At 44.9% G+C, this 15,517-nt stretch overlaps 1 protein-coding gene across 1 annotated transcript in view; it reads right to left on the reverse strand.

Moving 5' to 3' along the window:
- Positions 1 to 871: 871 nt before the first annotated feature.
- Positions 872 to 15,517, reverse strand: part of SLIT2 (slit homolog 2 (Drosophila)) — a 632,406-nt gene continuing 617,760 nt past the window's right edge. Inside the window, exons 34-37 of the mRNA XM_006884512.1 lie at positions 14,236 to 14,390; positions 4,973 to 5,264; positions 3,049 to 3,260; positions 872 to 1,113 (exon numbers count right to left, since the gene is read on the reverse strand). Of these exons, the coding sequence (XP_006884574.1) occupies positions 872 to 1,113; positions 3,049 to 3,260; positions 4,973 to 5,264; positions 14,236 to 14,390 (901 nt within the window). The remainder of the gene's footprint in view (positions 1,114 to 3,048; positions 3,261 to 4,972; positions 5,265 to 14,235; positions 14,391 to 15,517) is intronic.

Raw genomic sequence — 15,517 nt, forward strand, 5'->3', positions numbered from 1 at the left:
TAAAGCATCGAGAAACAGCAAAAAAGATGACCTAAAATGTTAAGTACAAGGTACTTTGATACAATAAATATTTCTCCTCGAAATGGAATACTGTATAGGGATGTTTAGAATTCATAGAAACAAAAAAAATTCATATTATTACTAATTTATCTCTCAATAATCTATGGGTTCTTTATCATCTCCCTTACCATTTATATTACAAAAAAATTAATACTGGAAAATGGTAGATGAACACTTTTCTGTGCTTTTTCTGCTAATGTGGTGACATTTAACAAGAAGATGAAAGTGGAATCTGTGCTCACACTGCTGCTCCCAAATGGACCCCAGACCATCAGGCTGGTTTGCACAAACCAGACCTCATCCGTGTTGGACCTGTGTTCTGGAGTTGCATTGCCCTACCTCGGATCTTACTCACATACCAGTGTTTGGCCTGAGGTCGGGAACTGCTTTGACAGGAATGAGGCCAGAGGTGAGCTTTTGGCTCTGGGTGGGTTCACCTCAGTGTGCTAGTAGGTCATCTAATTCTGGGGGGTGTGCTTCTGTTTGCCTTCAGCATGTCACCAAGATGAATCTGTATTACCATGGTTCCCATGCCGTAATAATGCCTCCAGATAATATCTTTCTTCACACTTCTCCAGCGTAGGGGAAGCCTTAGTTCAAGCATTTCTTTTTTATTATTTTATTTTTTTGTCAAAGGCAGGAAAAAAATAAAAAAAGAGAGAGCAGTCTTTATTCTCATAATAAAAATAAGTCTGTTCTGTATTTTACAATATATTTCAAATATTTCCACTATGAAGCATCAATTAGTCCGACAAGGTCCATAAAGTCGACAAGCTTTTCCAGGGACCAGCGGGGCTGGGGTGTCGTCTGCCTAGGAGGGGCACCTTGTGCAGCCGCACTTCACCACCTTCTCCACCTCGTCCACAAACGAGGAACCATCAGTGCATTCGAAAGAGTATTTCCGTCTCTTGGTCCTCAGAGGTCCACAGCACTGCCCTCCTGCACAGACACCTTTGCATTCCAGGCGGGACACTTTCTTGGTGGTTTGGCAAGCGGCATAGCCCTGTTGCTTTTGGTGGTGATATCGTACCCGTTCTCCTCGACAAGAGAGTTCTAGAAAAGAGCAACAACCAAAAAAGCACAAACATTTTAAGAACTGCTGCTATTAATCTCTCAGAGTGGCCGACAAGGCAGTTGAGAAGACGCTCTATTTGCTTCCAGCTCATAAATGCTATTTTTAGGGTTATGCTTATATTACAAATATTATCTGCTGGTGGCAGAGCCTGCGGACCTCTGAAAAACATCCCTTTTTGGCCTTTATTTCCTGCAAAGTGAATGTTATCTAGGTGGTCTATAAATAGGCTGCTATTACCCTGACAAGAAAATTGGATTCCTAAATCTTTTCCTTTATGGCAAAAGTATACATCTCCTAGTTTCAGTTGGTTTTTTGTTTACCACAGGGAGCCATTTCTGAGAGTGTGGAACTGAATTTATTGGACCTGGAGGTTAATATTCATCAGTCTGTGGAGCATTCTACAAACTTAATAAATTACTCAGGTATGAACTCATGCAAACGGAGACATCTCTTAGAGCTTCGCTGGGCATATTCCTCTTGTCCATCTCTGTAATATATACAGTGCACATGGCAGATAGAGACCAGGCAAGATCTGAGTATGCAGACAAAGGAGAGGCAGAGAAGGAGCCCCTTTTCATCCCTCTCGCCAGCAGAATTCGCTGTGATAAATCAGCTGGTTCTCAGAACAAGGGCAATTTTCTTTGAAAACCAGAAGGGGCCTTTTTTAGCTCCATCTTCTCTATGCAGGGAGATCAAGTAATAATACTTAGAGAAAAGCGAGCAAGCGTAAAATGTGTGTAAAGTCAATGTGCTCCTGCAGAGGGACCTCCAGCTCACTGCTGGGGAGTGAGAACCAACCTATGCTCACCCCTCCTTTGGGTTTTCTCTTGAGGAGCTGTGGGTAAATCTGAACTACTGGAGAGGCATAGACTTAGCGTCAACAGTGCAACTTCCTGAGGCTAATGACACCGAAGTGGAAGGAGTGTTTTCATAGCCAATTATATTGTGAGGAAATGAAAAGATGTATGGTGATGGGGAAGTGTGCTGTTGGGGACATCTCCAAAGTATTGAAGAGCAATGGTGTCACTCTGGAGACTAAGAAGCGCCTGATACAGGCCATGGCTTTTGCAATCACTTGCTATGCATCAGAGAGCTGGACATTGACTAGGGAGGACAGAAGAATTGATGTCTTTGAGCTATGGTGCTGGAGAAGAATATTGAATATACCATGACTGTTAGAAAACGAACAGGTTCATTCTGGAGAGAGTTAAACCAGGCTGCTCCTTGGAGGCAAGGATTCTGAGGCTTCGTGTTACATACTTTGGACATGTTGCAAGGAGGGACCAGTCCTTGGAGAAGGACATCATGCTTGCAAGGGTGGAGGGACAGTGCAGGAGTGGGATATCCTCTATGAGGTGGATTGATTCAGTGACTGGAGTAATTGGGATGGGTGTGTTGGAGATAGTGCAATTGGCACAGGACAGAGCAGAGTTTAGGGCTGTTGTACATAAGGTCACTATGAGTTGCAGGCAACTCAATGGTACATAACAACAAAAACAACAACATTGTGAGAAGACATTTCTAGACCATAGATATGCTGTCCTTGAGGTCTAGAGTGTTCCATATCTGATGCTTTCTTTAGGGAGGTCCTGGTTTGTATGTGACCACTAACCTAAAGATTGGTAGTTCAAATCTTTTCACTGATGCTGCGGAAGAGAAGCCTGGTGTTCTGCTGCCATAAAGATTACCACCAAGAATACTCCACAGAACAGTTCTGCTCAATCATGAGATTTTCATGAGTTAGCATGGCCCACGGGATTAACAAAGGGTTTGTTCGGTTTAGTTTGGTGTGGTGCGTTTGAACACGTGACTGGAAATCTATGACAAGCATCGGTCTTCTCTCCTGCCTCTCTTCTCTTCTCTGCCCCCTTCTTTGCTACAGGAGCGAGAGTCACCCGGCTGGGCCGACTTACCCTGATCGCAGCTGTCACCAGTGTATCCGCTGCTGCATTCGCAATAGGGCTGCCCGAGCCCCGAGAGCCTGCACTTGCCATGCTTACATTTGATGGACTGGCAGGGGTTAGGCATCTCCTGCTTTTCGTCACACAGGACGCCTCCGTAGCCTCCCAGGCACTGGCAGCTGTAGGAGAAGCCATTGATGGGCATGCAGGTACCGTGGACACACCTGCAAGGAACAGAATCCCAGAGTAGGAATGCATAATGGCCAGAAGGTGGAATCAGCACACAAACCTATTACCATTGTTGTTGTTGTTGTTGTTATGTACTGTTTAGTTGAAACCAATTCATAGCCGCCCCTCTAGCGGGTTTGCAGAAGCAATGAATCACATGGGAGGAGACTGTCCATCCCTCTGTGGAGACATTGTGCCTTTGGGTTGGCAGTGCAACTCCTTACAACTAAAGGCACAAGAGCTCCCTTAAAGAACCGTTAGCACATGGGAGTTGGGAAGCAAAATGGTGCACACGCATGCTGGACTTAGAGAAACAAAGTCCTTAGTCACGCCATACTACGGATGAAGCTTGGATGCAATGCCGAGTGAGTTTCAACACATTGCTACTGAGTCGGAACAGACTTATATAGCTGACGCCCCAACAGGTTTTGGGGGCTGAAAATCACATGGAAGAAGGCTGTGAATCGTTTGCCCAAGGAGTTGCTGGTGGATTCGAACCCACGGAGAGGCGATGCCTTTGGATTTAACAGCACAACTTCCTGTGGTCGACTCCACCAGAGCTCCCTAGTGAAGCTCGCCTCCACAGATAAACACTGCATAATGCTACTTCTATGAAACAGAAAAATACACAGAGACTATTGATTAGTAGAGGTAAGCCGGGGACACAGGGAAAGAAGGGGAGAGGCAGTCTTCACTTAGAATAATTTGGGAGGGGACAGAAGTACCACATGTTTTGCTGGTCACACTGGAGGACTGGCTGGACTTCGAATGCTCCCGTGGGCACTTTGGAAGAAAAGTTCTGCCAATCAGTTCTGAAAAGTGACAACTATGAAAACTATGGAGTGCAGTTCTGCTCGACCACTTGTGGGGCTGTTCAGAGCTGGGACTGACTGAAGGCAAACAGTAATCGATGTCAAAGAGGTGCTGAGTTTCTGTGACTGGCAGAGAGCTCATTTGCAGAAACAGAATGCATAAGCTCACACAACAACCTGAAGTGAATCAAGGCCACTGAACAAAAAATGATCAACTGGAAACTGTTTTATATGTGTGTGTGTGTGTGTGTGTGTGTGTGTGTGTGTGTGTGTGTGTACATGTATGTGCAGCAGATCCTCTGGGGGGTTTTGAACCATGCGCCTCTGGGATTGCAGTGCAGCTTCTTGCCTCAGGTTCATCCTCGAGAGGGTGACTCCGGGCTGCTCCCTGGAGGCAAGGATTCTGAAGATTCATCTGACATATTTTGGAAATGTTGGAAGGAGGGGCCAGTCCTTGGAGAGGGACATCATGCTTGGGAGGGTAGAGGGACAGTGTAAGAGAGGAAGACCCTCAATGAGATGGATTGATTCAGTGACTGGGGTGATGGGGGCAGGTGTGTCGGAACAGGGTTTAGGGCTGTTGTACAGAGAGGGTAGCTATGAGCTGCAGGTGATTTGATAGCACATAACAACAACAACAGTGTGTGTGTGTGTGTGTGTGTGTGTGTGTGTGTGTTTACGACAGTTAACCAATTTGAAGAAATGGAAGGAGCATGATTAGCTGCCTTTGAGAGGTCTGGCACTAATGCTGCTTTCTTCCCTAACCCTAACCCTAACCCTAACCCTAACCCTAACCCTAACCCTAAGCCTAACCCTAACCTTAACCCTAACCCCCTTCTTCCCAGGATTGGGTTAAGAGTTAGGGTGGGTGTCAGCCTCCAGTATCCTGAACTTACTTGTTTCCCAGACAGGGGTCGCTGCTCCTCTGGCTGCACAGGGGCCCAATCCAGCCTTCCTCACACTCGCAGGAGAAGCTGGAGCGGCTGCTGGGCAGGCAGGTGCCGTGGATGCACACGTTCTGGTGGCAGGGCTCACAGCCCGGCAGGATGCCTCTCTGCATCGGCACCTTCCGGAAGTCCTGCAGCTCGCTGTTGATGTACAGGGACCGGATGCAGCCGTGGAAGCTGGTGCCGTTCTGCCCAGGGGCCTGGCGCAGGGCAGCCGCCACGCTGTTCTTCCCAGGCATGCCTGGGGAGGGAGACAGGGTCTCTGGACGGGTTCCTTGACCATATGCCACCCGGGCCCTTTAACCCCTTGTAGCAGTCCATTGTTACCATGACATTTAGCACTGGAGACAATTAAGAGATGCTCCAGCCTAGTGGGTTCCAAGCCAGATCACATCATATTACAGTAACTTGGGAGTATTTCTAAAAGCACCAAGATGGGGTACACCACTATAGACCTACCTGCAGACTATCTGGACAGGGTAATAAGCCTGGGAGGAAGAGATGCATTATGTTTTTGGGGATACCCTAAAGAAATTATTTTGCACAACCAGTACACCAAATAGAGTTCATATCACTGTTCATCATTTTTTAAAGTGCTTTATGACCTTCTATATTTTTAAAATTAATTTTAATGAAAGTTTAGAGAGACTTAGGGTTTCCAGTCATTCATGGTTGCACTCTTCCTCCCCACCCATTCCCTTCCCCCAATTCACCCCTCTCCTTGAAAAAGAAAATGAAAAACTCTTTCATTGTTGTGCAATCCCTCCCCCAAGTCCACTCCACTATGCAGCCTTCACTCACGACTTCTGTAATGACAAGAATACCCACTCATATGTCCCTTCTAAACAGTTCTTTCCCTCATCTGCTTCAATGCAGCACACATCATTCCTCCTTTCATTTTCTGTCTTCCCTCAACTCTGATGTCAGTCCCATTTTACAAAGTGTTCCTATGCAATATTTGTCCTTTTGTGTCTGAGACATTTCACTCCACATAGTGTCCTCCAGGGTCATCCATTTTGCATAATATTTCATTATTTCCTTGTTTTTCAACAGCGTGGTATTCCGTTGTGTGACTATACCACAGCTTCTTTATCCATTCATTTGTCAGGATGTGTTCTTTAAAAAAAAATCTTATGCAGAAGCACGCGTATACAGAACCTAACACAAGACCTTACATTTTAAAGGATAAATGGGAAGAAGCTATTATTAGCATGCTCTGTGGTCGTTACATACCATCAAGTTAGAACCGACTCATTGATGACCCCCCAGCAGGCTTTCAGAGGCAGTTTATCATATGTGAGGACATCGCCCACCTGTCTCCCACACAGCAACTGGTATATTTGAACCACCTGCCTAGGGGTTGACAGTGCAACTCTTCACCACTAGGCAACCAGGGTAGTAGGCTTTACTCCCTACATCCTTCTCAACCTGGTTACACATCCCGAAAGCCAGAGCACCATGGAGCATGGGTTCATAGCTGTTGTGCGGTACTGTCGATTCAACTCTGAATCACAGTGACCCTATGCACATCAGCTCTGCCCCTCCTCACAACCTCCACTGTGTTTAATCTACTGGTGCATGTGCTGTGGCAACTTGTGTGTGTCAAGTCTTCCTGATTTCTTAAAGACCTACCAGTTTTCCGTGTTGCTAGGAGAGGCTAGTAGCATGGGTATGTTGCTAGGAGAGTCTATTCTTTCTTTCTCTTCCTTCCTTCCTTCCTTGCTTTCTTTCATCTATCTAGCCATCCAGCCATCCTCTATCTCTGTCTCTATCTCTAACTGTCTCTGTCTCTATCAAAGTCTCTGTCTCTATCAAAGTCTCTGTCTCTATGTCTATCTCTAACTCTATCTTTATCTCTGTCTATCTCTATCTCAGCCTCTGTCTCTATCTCTATCTATCTCTGTCTCTGTCTCTGTCTTTATCTCTATCTCTGTCTCTGTCTAGCTCTATCTCTGTCTGTCTCTGTATCTATTTCTATCTCTGTTTCTGTCTCTATCTCTATCTCTGTCTCTATCTCTATCTCTAACTCTATCTCTATCTCTGTCTCTGTCTCTATCTCTATCATCTATATCTCTATCTCATGCTTGTAAGCATAGAGTATCAGTGAAATAGAGGAAGACCCCCCACTGACATGGAGTGTCACAGTGATTGCAGCAGTGGCCTCAAGTGTATAGAGATGGTGAGGAAGACACAGGATTCAGATCTCTTGTTCACATGGTTCCCATGAGCGGTACTCCACTGACAGCATCTAACAACCACCACTACTCCACCCATCGTGTCCTTCTCCAGGGATTGGCCACTGCTGATAACATGCCCAAATTATGTGGATGGAGTCTCACTGTCCTTGGCTCTGAGGAGACCCTGGACGAACTTCTTTCAAGTCAGATCTCTTTGCCCTTTTGCCAGTCCATGGCATAGGCACAGGTCATGATGCCTTGACCCAATCGTATCCATTATCTGAAAGATGAAGGGCTCAGAGTCGAGTCTGGAGAGCTCAGGCAAAATATGTTCAGTGTCACCTCGAAAATGGAGCTGGGATTATGCTGATAGCATGGCCGTCCTCCATCACTGCGGTGAGGCTCTGACCACAGTGGCAGGAGGTGGGGAGGAAGGGGTCTGCAGTGAGGCGACTGCCCTACTGAATTCTAACCCAGTCAAATACCTGGCCATCACTAACAACAGCCGGCTAGGCCACAGTTCTGAGTGAACTCTGGAAAACACACCTCGGCTTCCTATCTGGACAGAACCTCCTTCACACCCTATTTTTTTTCCTCACTAATTGAGAATGAAGCTTCCATCTTCCAAGAAATCAGGGTCAGGGAGTGTGTGTGTGTGTGTGTGTGTGTGTGTGTGTGTGTGTGTGAAATCCCTCCCAATAGCAATCTGCAGTCTGTGCATATGCATTCTACCACTGACAGTCATCTGGTAACTCTTACTTTGGCAAAACAGAGGAATCTTTCCATGGGCTTAGCCAGACCCTGAAATAGCTCCTGGAATGTAGCACAGTCAAGGCAACTACCAGGTCAAGGGGGTGGGGGTGGGGTGGGGTGGGGTGGTGGAGAAAGAGAAACCAGAAAGCCCAGAGAAGCTGTCTTCCCTGGTCCCAGCAATGTCCACTGTGCCTGGGCTCTGAACTCCACTCAGTCTCTAAGGGTTTAGTATAAAGTTCAAAGCCCATGACTCTGGGTAGGACCCTGCCAGACGTCACTGCTTCCTCTCCAATTCAAAGGACTCAAGAAACCTCACACTTATTGCCCTTGAACCACAGCAGACACATGACTGAACCCTCCTGGGCATTCCAAGGCTATAAAACGCAGTGAAGGAGAATATCTTTCTCCCTTTCCATTTGCAGTGTGAATCCCTACAGGCTAACCCATCAGAGTTCCCTCCCACTCAAAGGAGCCTTATTTTTTTAAGCCCTGTCCTTAGGTGGTGTTGGGGCACCCCTAAACTTAGCAAACCTACCTGGCACCTTTTCCCTGTTGCAACATCAACAGACAGCAAGATGTACAGTAACTACTGAACTAGCAGGCAGACTGAGCCTCTACTGAGGGTTCTCACATGCTTCTCCAAGCTCTTTCATCTCCCTGGGGACGCATTTTCTCAGCTATAAAAGGGGCAGATGGGACACAGTACCATACTTGGTGTCTGCATGGTTTACTGGCTTCCAGGTTCTCTGAGTCTAGACTTTCCACTGTGTCTCTGGCCTTGGTGACTTGATTACCATGAGCTGTTGTTCAGAGTCTCTAAGAGTCATAGTCAGCTCTATAGCACCTAACAGCAAACACAGGCTCAAAAGGCTGAGAGGTACTGTTTCCAGAAAAAGATGAACATATAAACCTTCGAATTCATTGTTGTTGGGTCAGCACTCAATAGTTCAGAGCTGCCCTTCCAGTGGGTTTTCAGAAGCTGTAAATCATATGAGAGGAGATAGCCCATCTTTCCTCCTTCAAAGCATCTGGTGGATTTAAACCTCAAGTCTTTGGGCTGGCAGTCCAACTCTTTTCCCACTCGGCCACCAGAGCTCCTGGGAGAGATTGTTGTTATTATTTGCTGTTGAGTAGGAACCATTGGTGACCCTCCAGCCACTTTTAGAGGCTGTAAATCCTGTGAGAGGAGACGGTCCACTTTCTCCTGGTGAGCAGCTGGGGGATTTGAATAACCTGCCTTTGGGCTGGGAGCATACCTCCTTCCCACTAGGCCACCAGAGAAGAATAATAGGAAATTTCTTGCTCTGGGACAGCATTTCCAGTTCAGTCTTAGCCATCCATCATAATCTTGCAGACTTCAATACATGTGTGTTTATGAGACTTTCTTCAGGGGTTAAACATGAACTTCTTTCATTTCTTAACTCATTCTGTTAAAAGTCCCACACATATATGTTCACGTGTTAAGACTAAGCACAAAATGACAGACCTACTAAAAGGAGGAAGAAATAATTAATAAAAGTATCCTTTTTCTTTTCAAAGCCAATGATTAGAAAAGGGTCAGTTTTGATCTTTGCTGCTAGGGCTACTGGGCCATGACTCATAGTGACCCTATGAACAAAGCTCAAAAAAGCTCAAAACCTTGCCCTATCCTGTGCAATCCACACTAACCCCACCATGTTCAGATCCATCCATTTGTATGAGAAATATCACATACATACTTGACTTTGTCTAGGATATCAAGATGTCCTCTCTGGCCATGCTTTTAGGTGCTTGGTACCTTCCTGACTAAAGGACTAAGTTTTAAGTGAAAATGAGATCTTGATCTTTTTTTCTTTTTTAAAATTAGGCTTTCTTCCATGCTATAGACAACTGGAATCCAGACAATTCACCAATCTACTGATAATATAGCAAGCCAGTTTTGGCTTGAAGAAAAACCAAGGAGTTTTAAGTTACAAACAAAGGGACCAGGCACCAAGACTAAAGTCTTAGACAGCGGTACACAGGCAGGGATCTCCATGGCAGGTCTAACCTTCCCCACAACTCCAGACTTCTAGTATTAAGTCATGCATCGCAAGAGTTGGACAGTGAATAAAGAAGACCCAAGAAGAACTAATGTCTTTGAATTGTGGTGTTGGTGACGAGTACTGACTATAGTGACTGTGAAATCAACAAACCAATCTGTCCTGGAGGAAGTACAACCAGAGTGTTCTTTAGAGACACAGAAACCGGAGCTTCCACTCACATCCTTTGGTTGTGTTTTCAGGAGGGGCCAGTTGTTGGATAAAGACACCATACTGGGAAAGACAGAGGGGTCAGCAAAAGAGAGAAAGACCCTCAACGAGACAGGCTGACACCATGACTACCAGTGGCCTTGAGCGTGACAGAGATCCATTCACGAGAATAGAGCAGGCTAGGGCAGGCTTCAGATCTCTTGTCCAGAGAGTCGCTCTGACAGCACCTAACGCAGAGTGAACTGGAGGAATGATCTGGTAATCTGTGTGCAATCAGGAGGACTTGCGGACCCTATGGATGACAGTCATCTGATCTACAAGCCATCCTCAGAATGGGGCAGGTCCAGGAAGTATCATACCTGCTGCATTGTGCATGGGGCGGCCATGAGTTAGGAACTGACTCAACAGCTTGACTCAGCAATTAAAACTGTGCTATGACATGGAACAGCATACAGCTTAAACCCACCTCAATGAAGCCTCTACCACAGATGCTTGGCATCCGCAAGGTAAATCAGATTTCTCCAGAGCATGTTTCTCTAAGGCATGGAAAGCAGGGTGTCCTGCTGCCCTCATTGGGGATGTCTGCTTCCGAAGCTGTTTAACAGCCTTTGCTACGTCAGGTTCTCAGGCCCTCGCTGAACAGTATGCACAGCCGGAGACGTAAGGTTTTCCTTTATTCTTCAGTCTCAGGCCCCTTGGGGAGGACTCTCAGGAATGAAAGGAAGGAAGTGCAGTATCCACTCCATGGTGGGGCTGGGAGGGAGGCAGCTTCATGCCAGATTTAGTGGATTCTCCCTGGGGCTCTCTTTTCAGAAAGACTATCTCTTTGAGTTTTATGATTTAAAATATTTTTTCCCTTTATTTTTAAAAACAGTATTTCCTTAAAAAATAATATTCTACCTCAAACATTCTCTTATTTATTTATCTTTCTCATTTTTCCAAGTGTGTCCGAGGTTGTGAGGATGGCACAGAACAGGACAGGGTTCCGACCTGTTGTTCACAGGGTCGCTATGAGTCATACGTGACTTGATTGTACATAACAACAAATCGTTCTTTTTCCTCTCTTTCTCTCTCTCTCTCTCTTCCTGGCTTTGGATTTTCTTACTCATCACATTCATTGCGACTTTATAAAATTTAACGATGTGGCATTTATTAAATTTAATGACGTGGCATCTAATGAAAGCAGAATAAAATCAAAGGATGGGAAAGTCTGGACATTCACAGATGGAAGAAGCCGCAGAAGTCCCGATGGCTGTCATTCCTGCCGTCTGTTAAACAGGAAGGTGCAGGGCAGAGCAGAAGGCTTCAGAGTCAGACGTGTCTGGACTCAGATGGGTGGTCTGTCACTTAGTAGCTTTGTGAACTGGAACCTGTTGTAAGGAACTGCAAAGGCTGTTCCTCGGGGTCGATAAAATAGAGAACAGTATGCCTACTTCCAAGATTTTCTGAGGATTAAGGTTGCAAAAAGGAAGGTTGAATTTGGAACACAGCACGTGTTCGGAAAAGATCACTTCTTCCCCCTGAAATAAGACACGTGCATGATTTCTTTCTCCAAATCCAAAGCATAAGCAGTGATCTGCAGTCCTGGCCAGTGCAGAAAGGTTCTGTTTTCTTCTTAAAGAGTCGCGTAGTTGGGACTTACTTGACACAGTGGTCTGCCACATTAAGAGCAGACTCGGTAGGGGATACTTTTGTGAGTTTGTTTTGTAGTTACAGGGGCTGTTCTTGTGGCATGGTCTGTAGCATGTTAAGCTGTTAATGAAAAAGATGCACATCTCTGGAGGTTCGAATCCACCATCTGCTACTTGACAGGAAGGCTCCTGCTAAAATTTAGAGCCTGGGTGACATGATGAAGGGTTGCTATTACCCCATATCTATGTGATGGCAGTGAGAAAACTACTTGGCAATATGTCTGCTTTCCTCACTATACTGGGGACAGAATGGGAATATTATTTTTCTTTTCTTTTCTCACTTTTGTATTGTTTTTGTATCCATCAACTAAATTCTCATTATGAAAAAAGAAAAATTCCTTCATTGGTATACAATCCCCCCCGTCCCCCCACCCTGCCCCCTGCCCTGAGTACACTCCACTATGCAACCTTCATTCTGCGAACTCGAGGGGAGGGGTGGGCAGGGAGAGAGATGCTACAATGAATGAATGGAAAACTAAAACCTCTGTAAATGTTCATTAAAATTAATAAAATAAAATTAAAAACAAAACAAAAAAATTCTCATTATGATGATTGCTGTTGTTGTTAGGTGCCGTCGAGTCGAGTATGACTCATTGTGACCCTATAAACAAAAGACCTGAACCATGTCCTATCCTGTGCCTTCTTCATAATCTCTGATACACTTGAGTCCATTGCTGTAGTATGTGGTGGGAGCTCAAGAAATATTTACTCAAACAAAAGACATTTGACTGTTTCCAAAAAATAGCAAAGCTGGAGAGGATGAAACCCAGCTGCTCCCTGGAGGCAAGGCTTTGGAAGCTCTGTCTCACATACTTCGGGCACGTGGCCAGGAGGGACCAGTCCTTGGAGAAGAACATCCTGCTTGGAAGGGTGGAGGGACGACGCCTCCACAAGGGTGGAAACCCCTGGATGAGATGGATTAACTCAGTGACTGGAGATGTGAGATTGGGTCTGTCTGAGACTATAAGACTGGCTCTGGACAGGGCGGGGTTCAGGCCTGTTGTACATAGGGGTTGCTATGAGTTACAGGTGACTCGACAGCACATAACACCACCACCAGCATAAGGGGTTATGACTATCTACTGTCAAAGTTTGTTTGGTTTGCCTTTTTTTTTTTTTTATAAAGCAGTATTGTGAATTTTCTGGATAATTTCAAACCATCCTCCAGTAAAGTCTTTGAAGTAGCATTCCAGGGTTACGGCTTTGAAGGGAATAATGAAGACTTCATGTAAAAATCTGTGGTGGTGAAGAAATCAGCTTCAGGGTACGTACCCCTTTTGGGTTTTAGATTCCACTCCATTCCGTGCAATGCCTCTCACTTAATTCAGCGGGGAGGTGTGTCCTGGAATCTTGGACTTAATTTTTTGGAAGTTTATGTCTCCAGTTTCTATTTACTCTTCCAGACAGAGGCAAGAGATACTGCTCGACTGGCTCTTCTCTTTGTGGCCTCTCTCTTCTGGGATCTCACAGAACTATTCTTACACCTCGGTCCTTCACCTGTTGACTTTTCAACTTTCTTCTTTCTTAAAAGTAAAGTCACTCTATTCCTTTTCAATTTTCTTGTTTTGTACTCAGAGTCTTCAGTAAAATAGAACAACTCCAAGTCGTTTTGGACATAAATTAGTTCACTCATTCCTTCATGCTGTTTCCCTGAAGATTAGTCTATCAAATCCATGAGCAGTTTATACCCTACAGCAGCAATTCCAGCATGGGGACTTTCGACAGCAGCTCCCAGGAGGTGCCTGGTGGTTGTTATGTGCCAGTGAGTCGAACCACCTTATAGCTGACCCTTCAGTGAGTTTTCAGAGGCCACCAACTGCACGGGAGGAGAATGCCCATCTTTCTCCTTTGGAGCAGCTGGTAGATTCAAACCAGACACCTTTGAATTGACAATGCAACTCTTTACCCAACTAGGACATGGGGGCTCCCTAGTGAGACACATACTCCCCAGTTGGCACCATATTTGCTTCATTACTTTCTTAATGGTCTGATTTGACCTCTAACCAATATTCATTTGTTTCTATAATTAGTGTCAAAGAATAAGATGATATGATAAAATGTATAAACCATCTTGATACAATTGTTGTTACATGATTCAATTAGGCTCAGATTCAAATGTGTAACAAAGCACAAAAGAGACAGAAAGATATCATAAACACCCTTCTCTACTCTAACTAAATATTTATTTAGACCCAGCACTGAGCTCACAACAATAATGTGGGCCTCTTGTTCTTTGTCTATCTTGAAGATGATTGACCATATTAGTTAATGACCATGGCACTAGGGACAGCATCTTTAGAATTAGCCTGGGATGGTAACATAGGAGCTGGGGACTCACCAGAATTTGGAAGCGCTCTTACCTCCTACATAGAGTGGGGAGTCTAAATTCAGAGTGGACTGCTTGGACAAGTTGCTGATGACTTTGGGGATCCCTCCATCCACGGAAAGGGAGAGGCTCTGATCCAGGGCAAGCAGTTCCACGATATGGAAGTTCCCATCATTGATCGTCTCCACACTGCAAAGGAGAAACAACTTAGAGCGATGTGGCTGATCCCAGCAAGGGCTTTCTTTTAATTAAAGAAAAAGGGTTACAAAAGAAATGGTAGTAAGTACTCCTTGAGAAAAAACATATCACATTAGTGAGTATCAAGTTCAATAGCTGATCTTTTTCAAACAAAAACTATTGAAAATATGATCAGTTTATCTGGGAATTGGATAAAATTATATTGTGAGGTTTCCTGCCACCCCCATCACAAAATATTCATTTGTTTTACTCAAATAGTTCCTTCTTTGTCTTTGTATAGGTTTCACATGACCACAATTAAGGATTCTCCCTATTTCTAGTGGTATTTGCTGTTACTAGGTTCGTTTGCATTCCCTACTATACCCACAGCTACTCTATGAACAAGAGCTCTGGACCTTGCGCTGTCTGCACCATCCTCCTGATTTCCACCTTATGCCAGCCCATTGTTGCAGTCACTGTGTCAATCAATCTTGTTGAGAGTCTTCCTACTTTATCTCTGACCTTCCTTCCACCTCTCTCAGCACAATGTCTTTTTCAAAGGCTGGCCCCTCTTGACAACACGCTCAAATATGAGAGTCAAAGTTTCAATCTCCTTGCCTCTAAGGAGAGCCCTGGGTTCACTTCCTCCCAGACAGAGTTAATTGTTCTTTGGGCAGTCCACAAAACACAAAATACATCTCTGCTGAAATAGCGTATAGAAACTCACATATCAGATAGGAAAAAAAGTATTAGAGAAATGGAGTTAACTGAAAGTGAGGGTTGACAAATAGGAAAGCAAAATTGAAACGCAAAATGACTAGTTGTTGCATAGTTTCAAAATATCCCATTCTAGTATCCCAGCAGGTAAAAATGACAATAAATCCAACTAAAATATATGATCTGAGTTAGAAATATATTTAACTTTCATTGTTGTTGTTGTTGTTATGTGCCGTCGAGTCGCTTGCACTCATAGAGACCCTATGTACAACAGCCCTAAACTCCGCTCTGTCCTGTGCCAATTGCACTGCCTCTGACACTCCCATCCCAATTATCCCAGTCACTAAATCAATCCACCTCATAGAGGGCCTTCCTCTCCTGCACTGTCCCTCCACCCTCCCAAGCATGATATCCCTCTCCAG

Source organism: Elephantulus edwardii, unplaced genomic scaffold (assembly GCF_000299155.1).
Source record: "Elephantulus edwardii isolate Elephantulus edwardi_28Jun2011 unplaced genomic scaffold, EleEdw1.0 scaffold00035, whole genome shotgun sequence".
In the NCBI taxonomy this organism is placed as follows: Eukaryota; Metazoa; Chordata; class Mammalia; order Macroscelidea; family Macroscelididae; genus Elephantulus; species Elephantulus edwardii.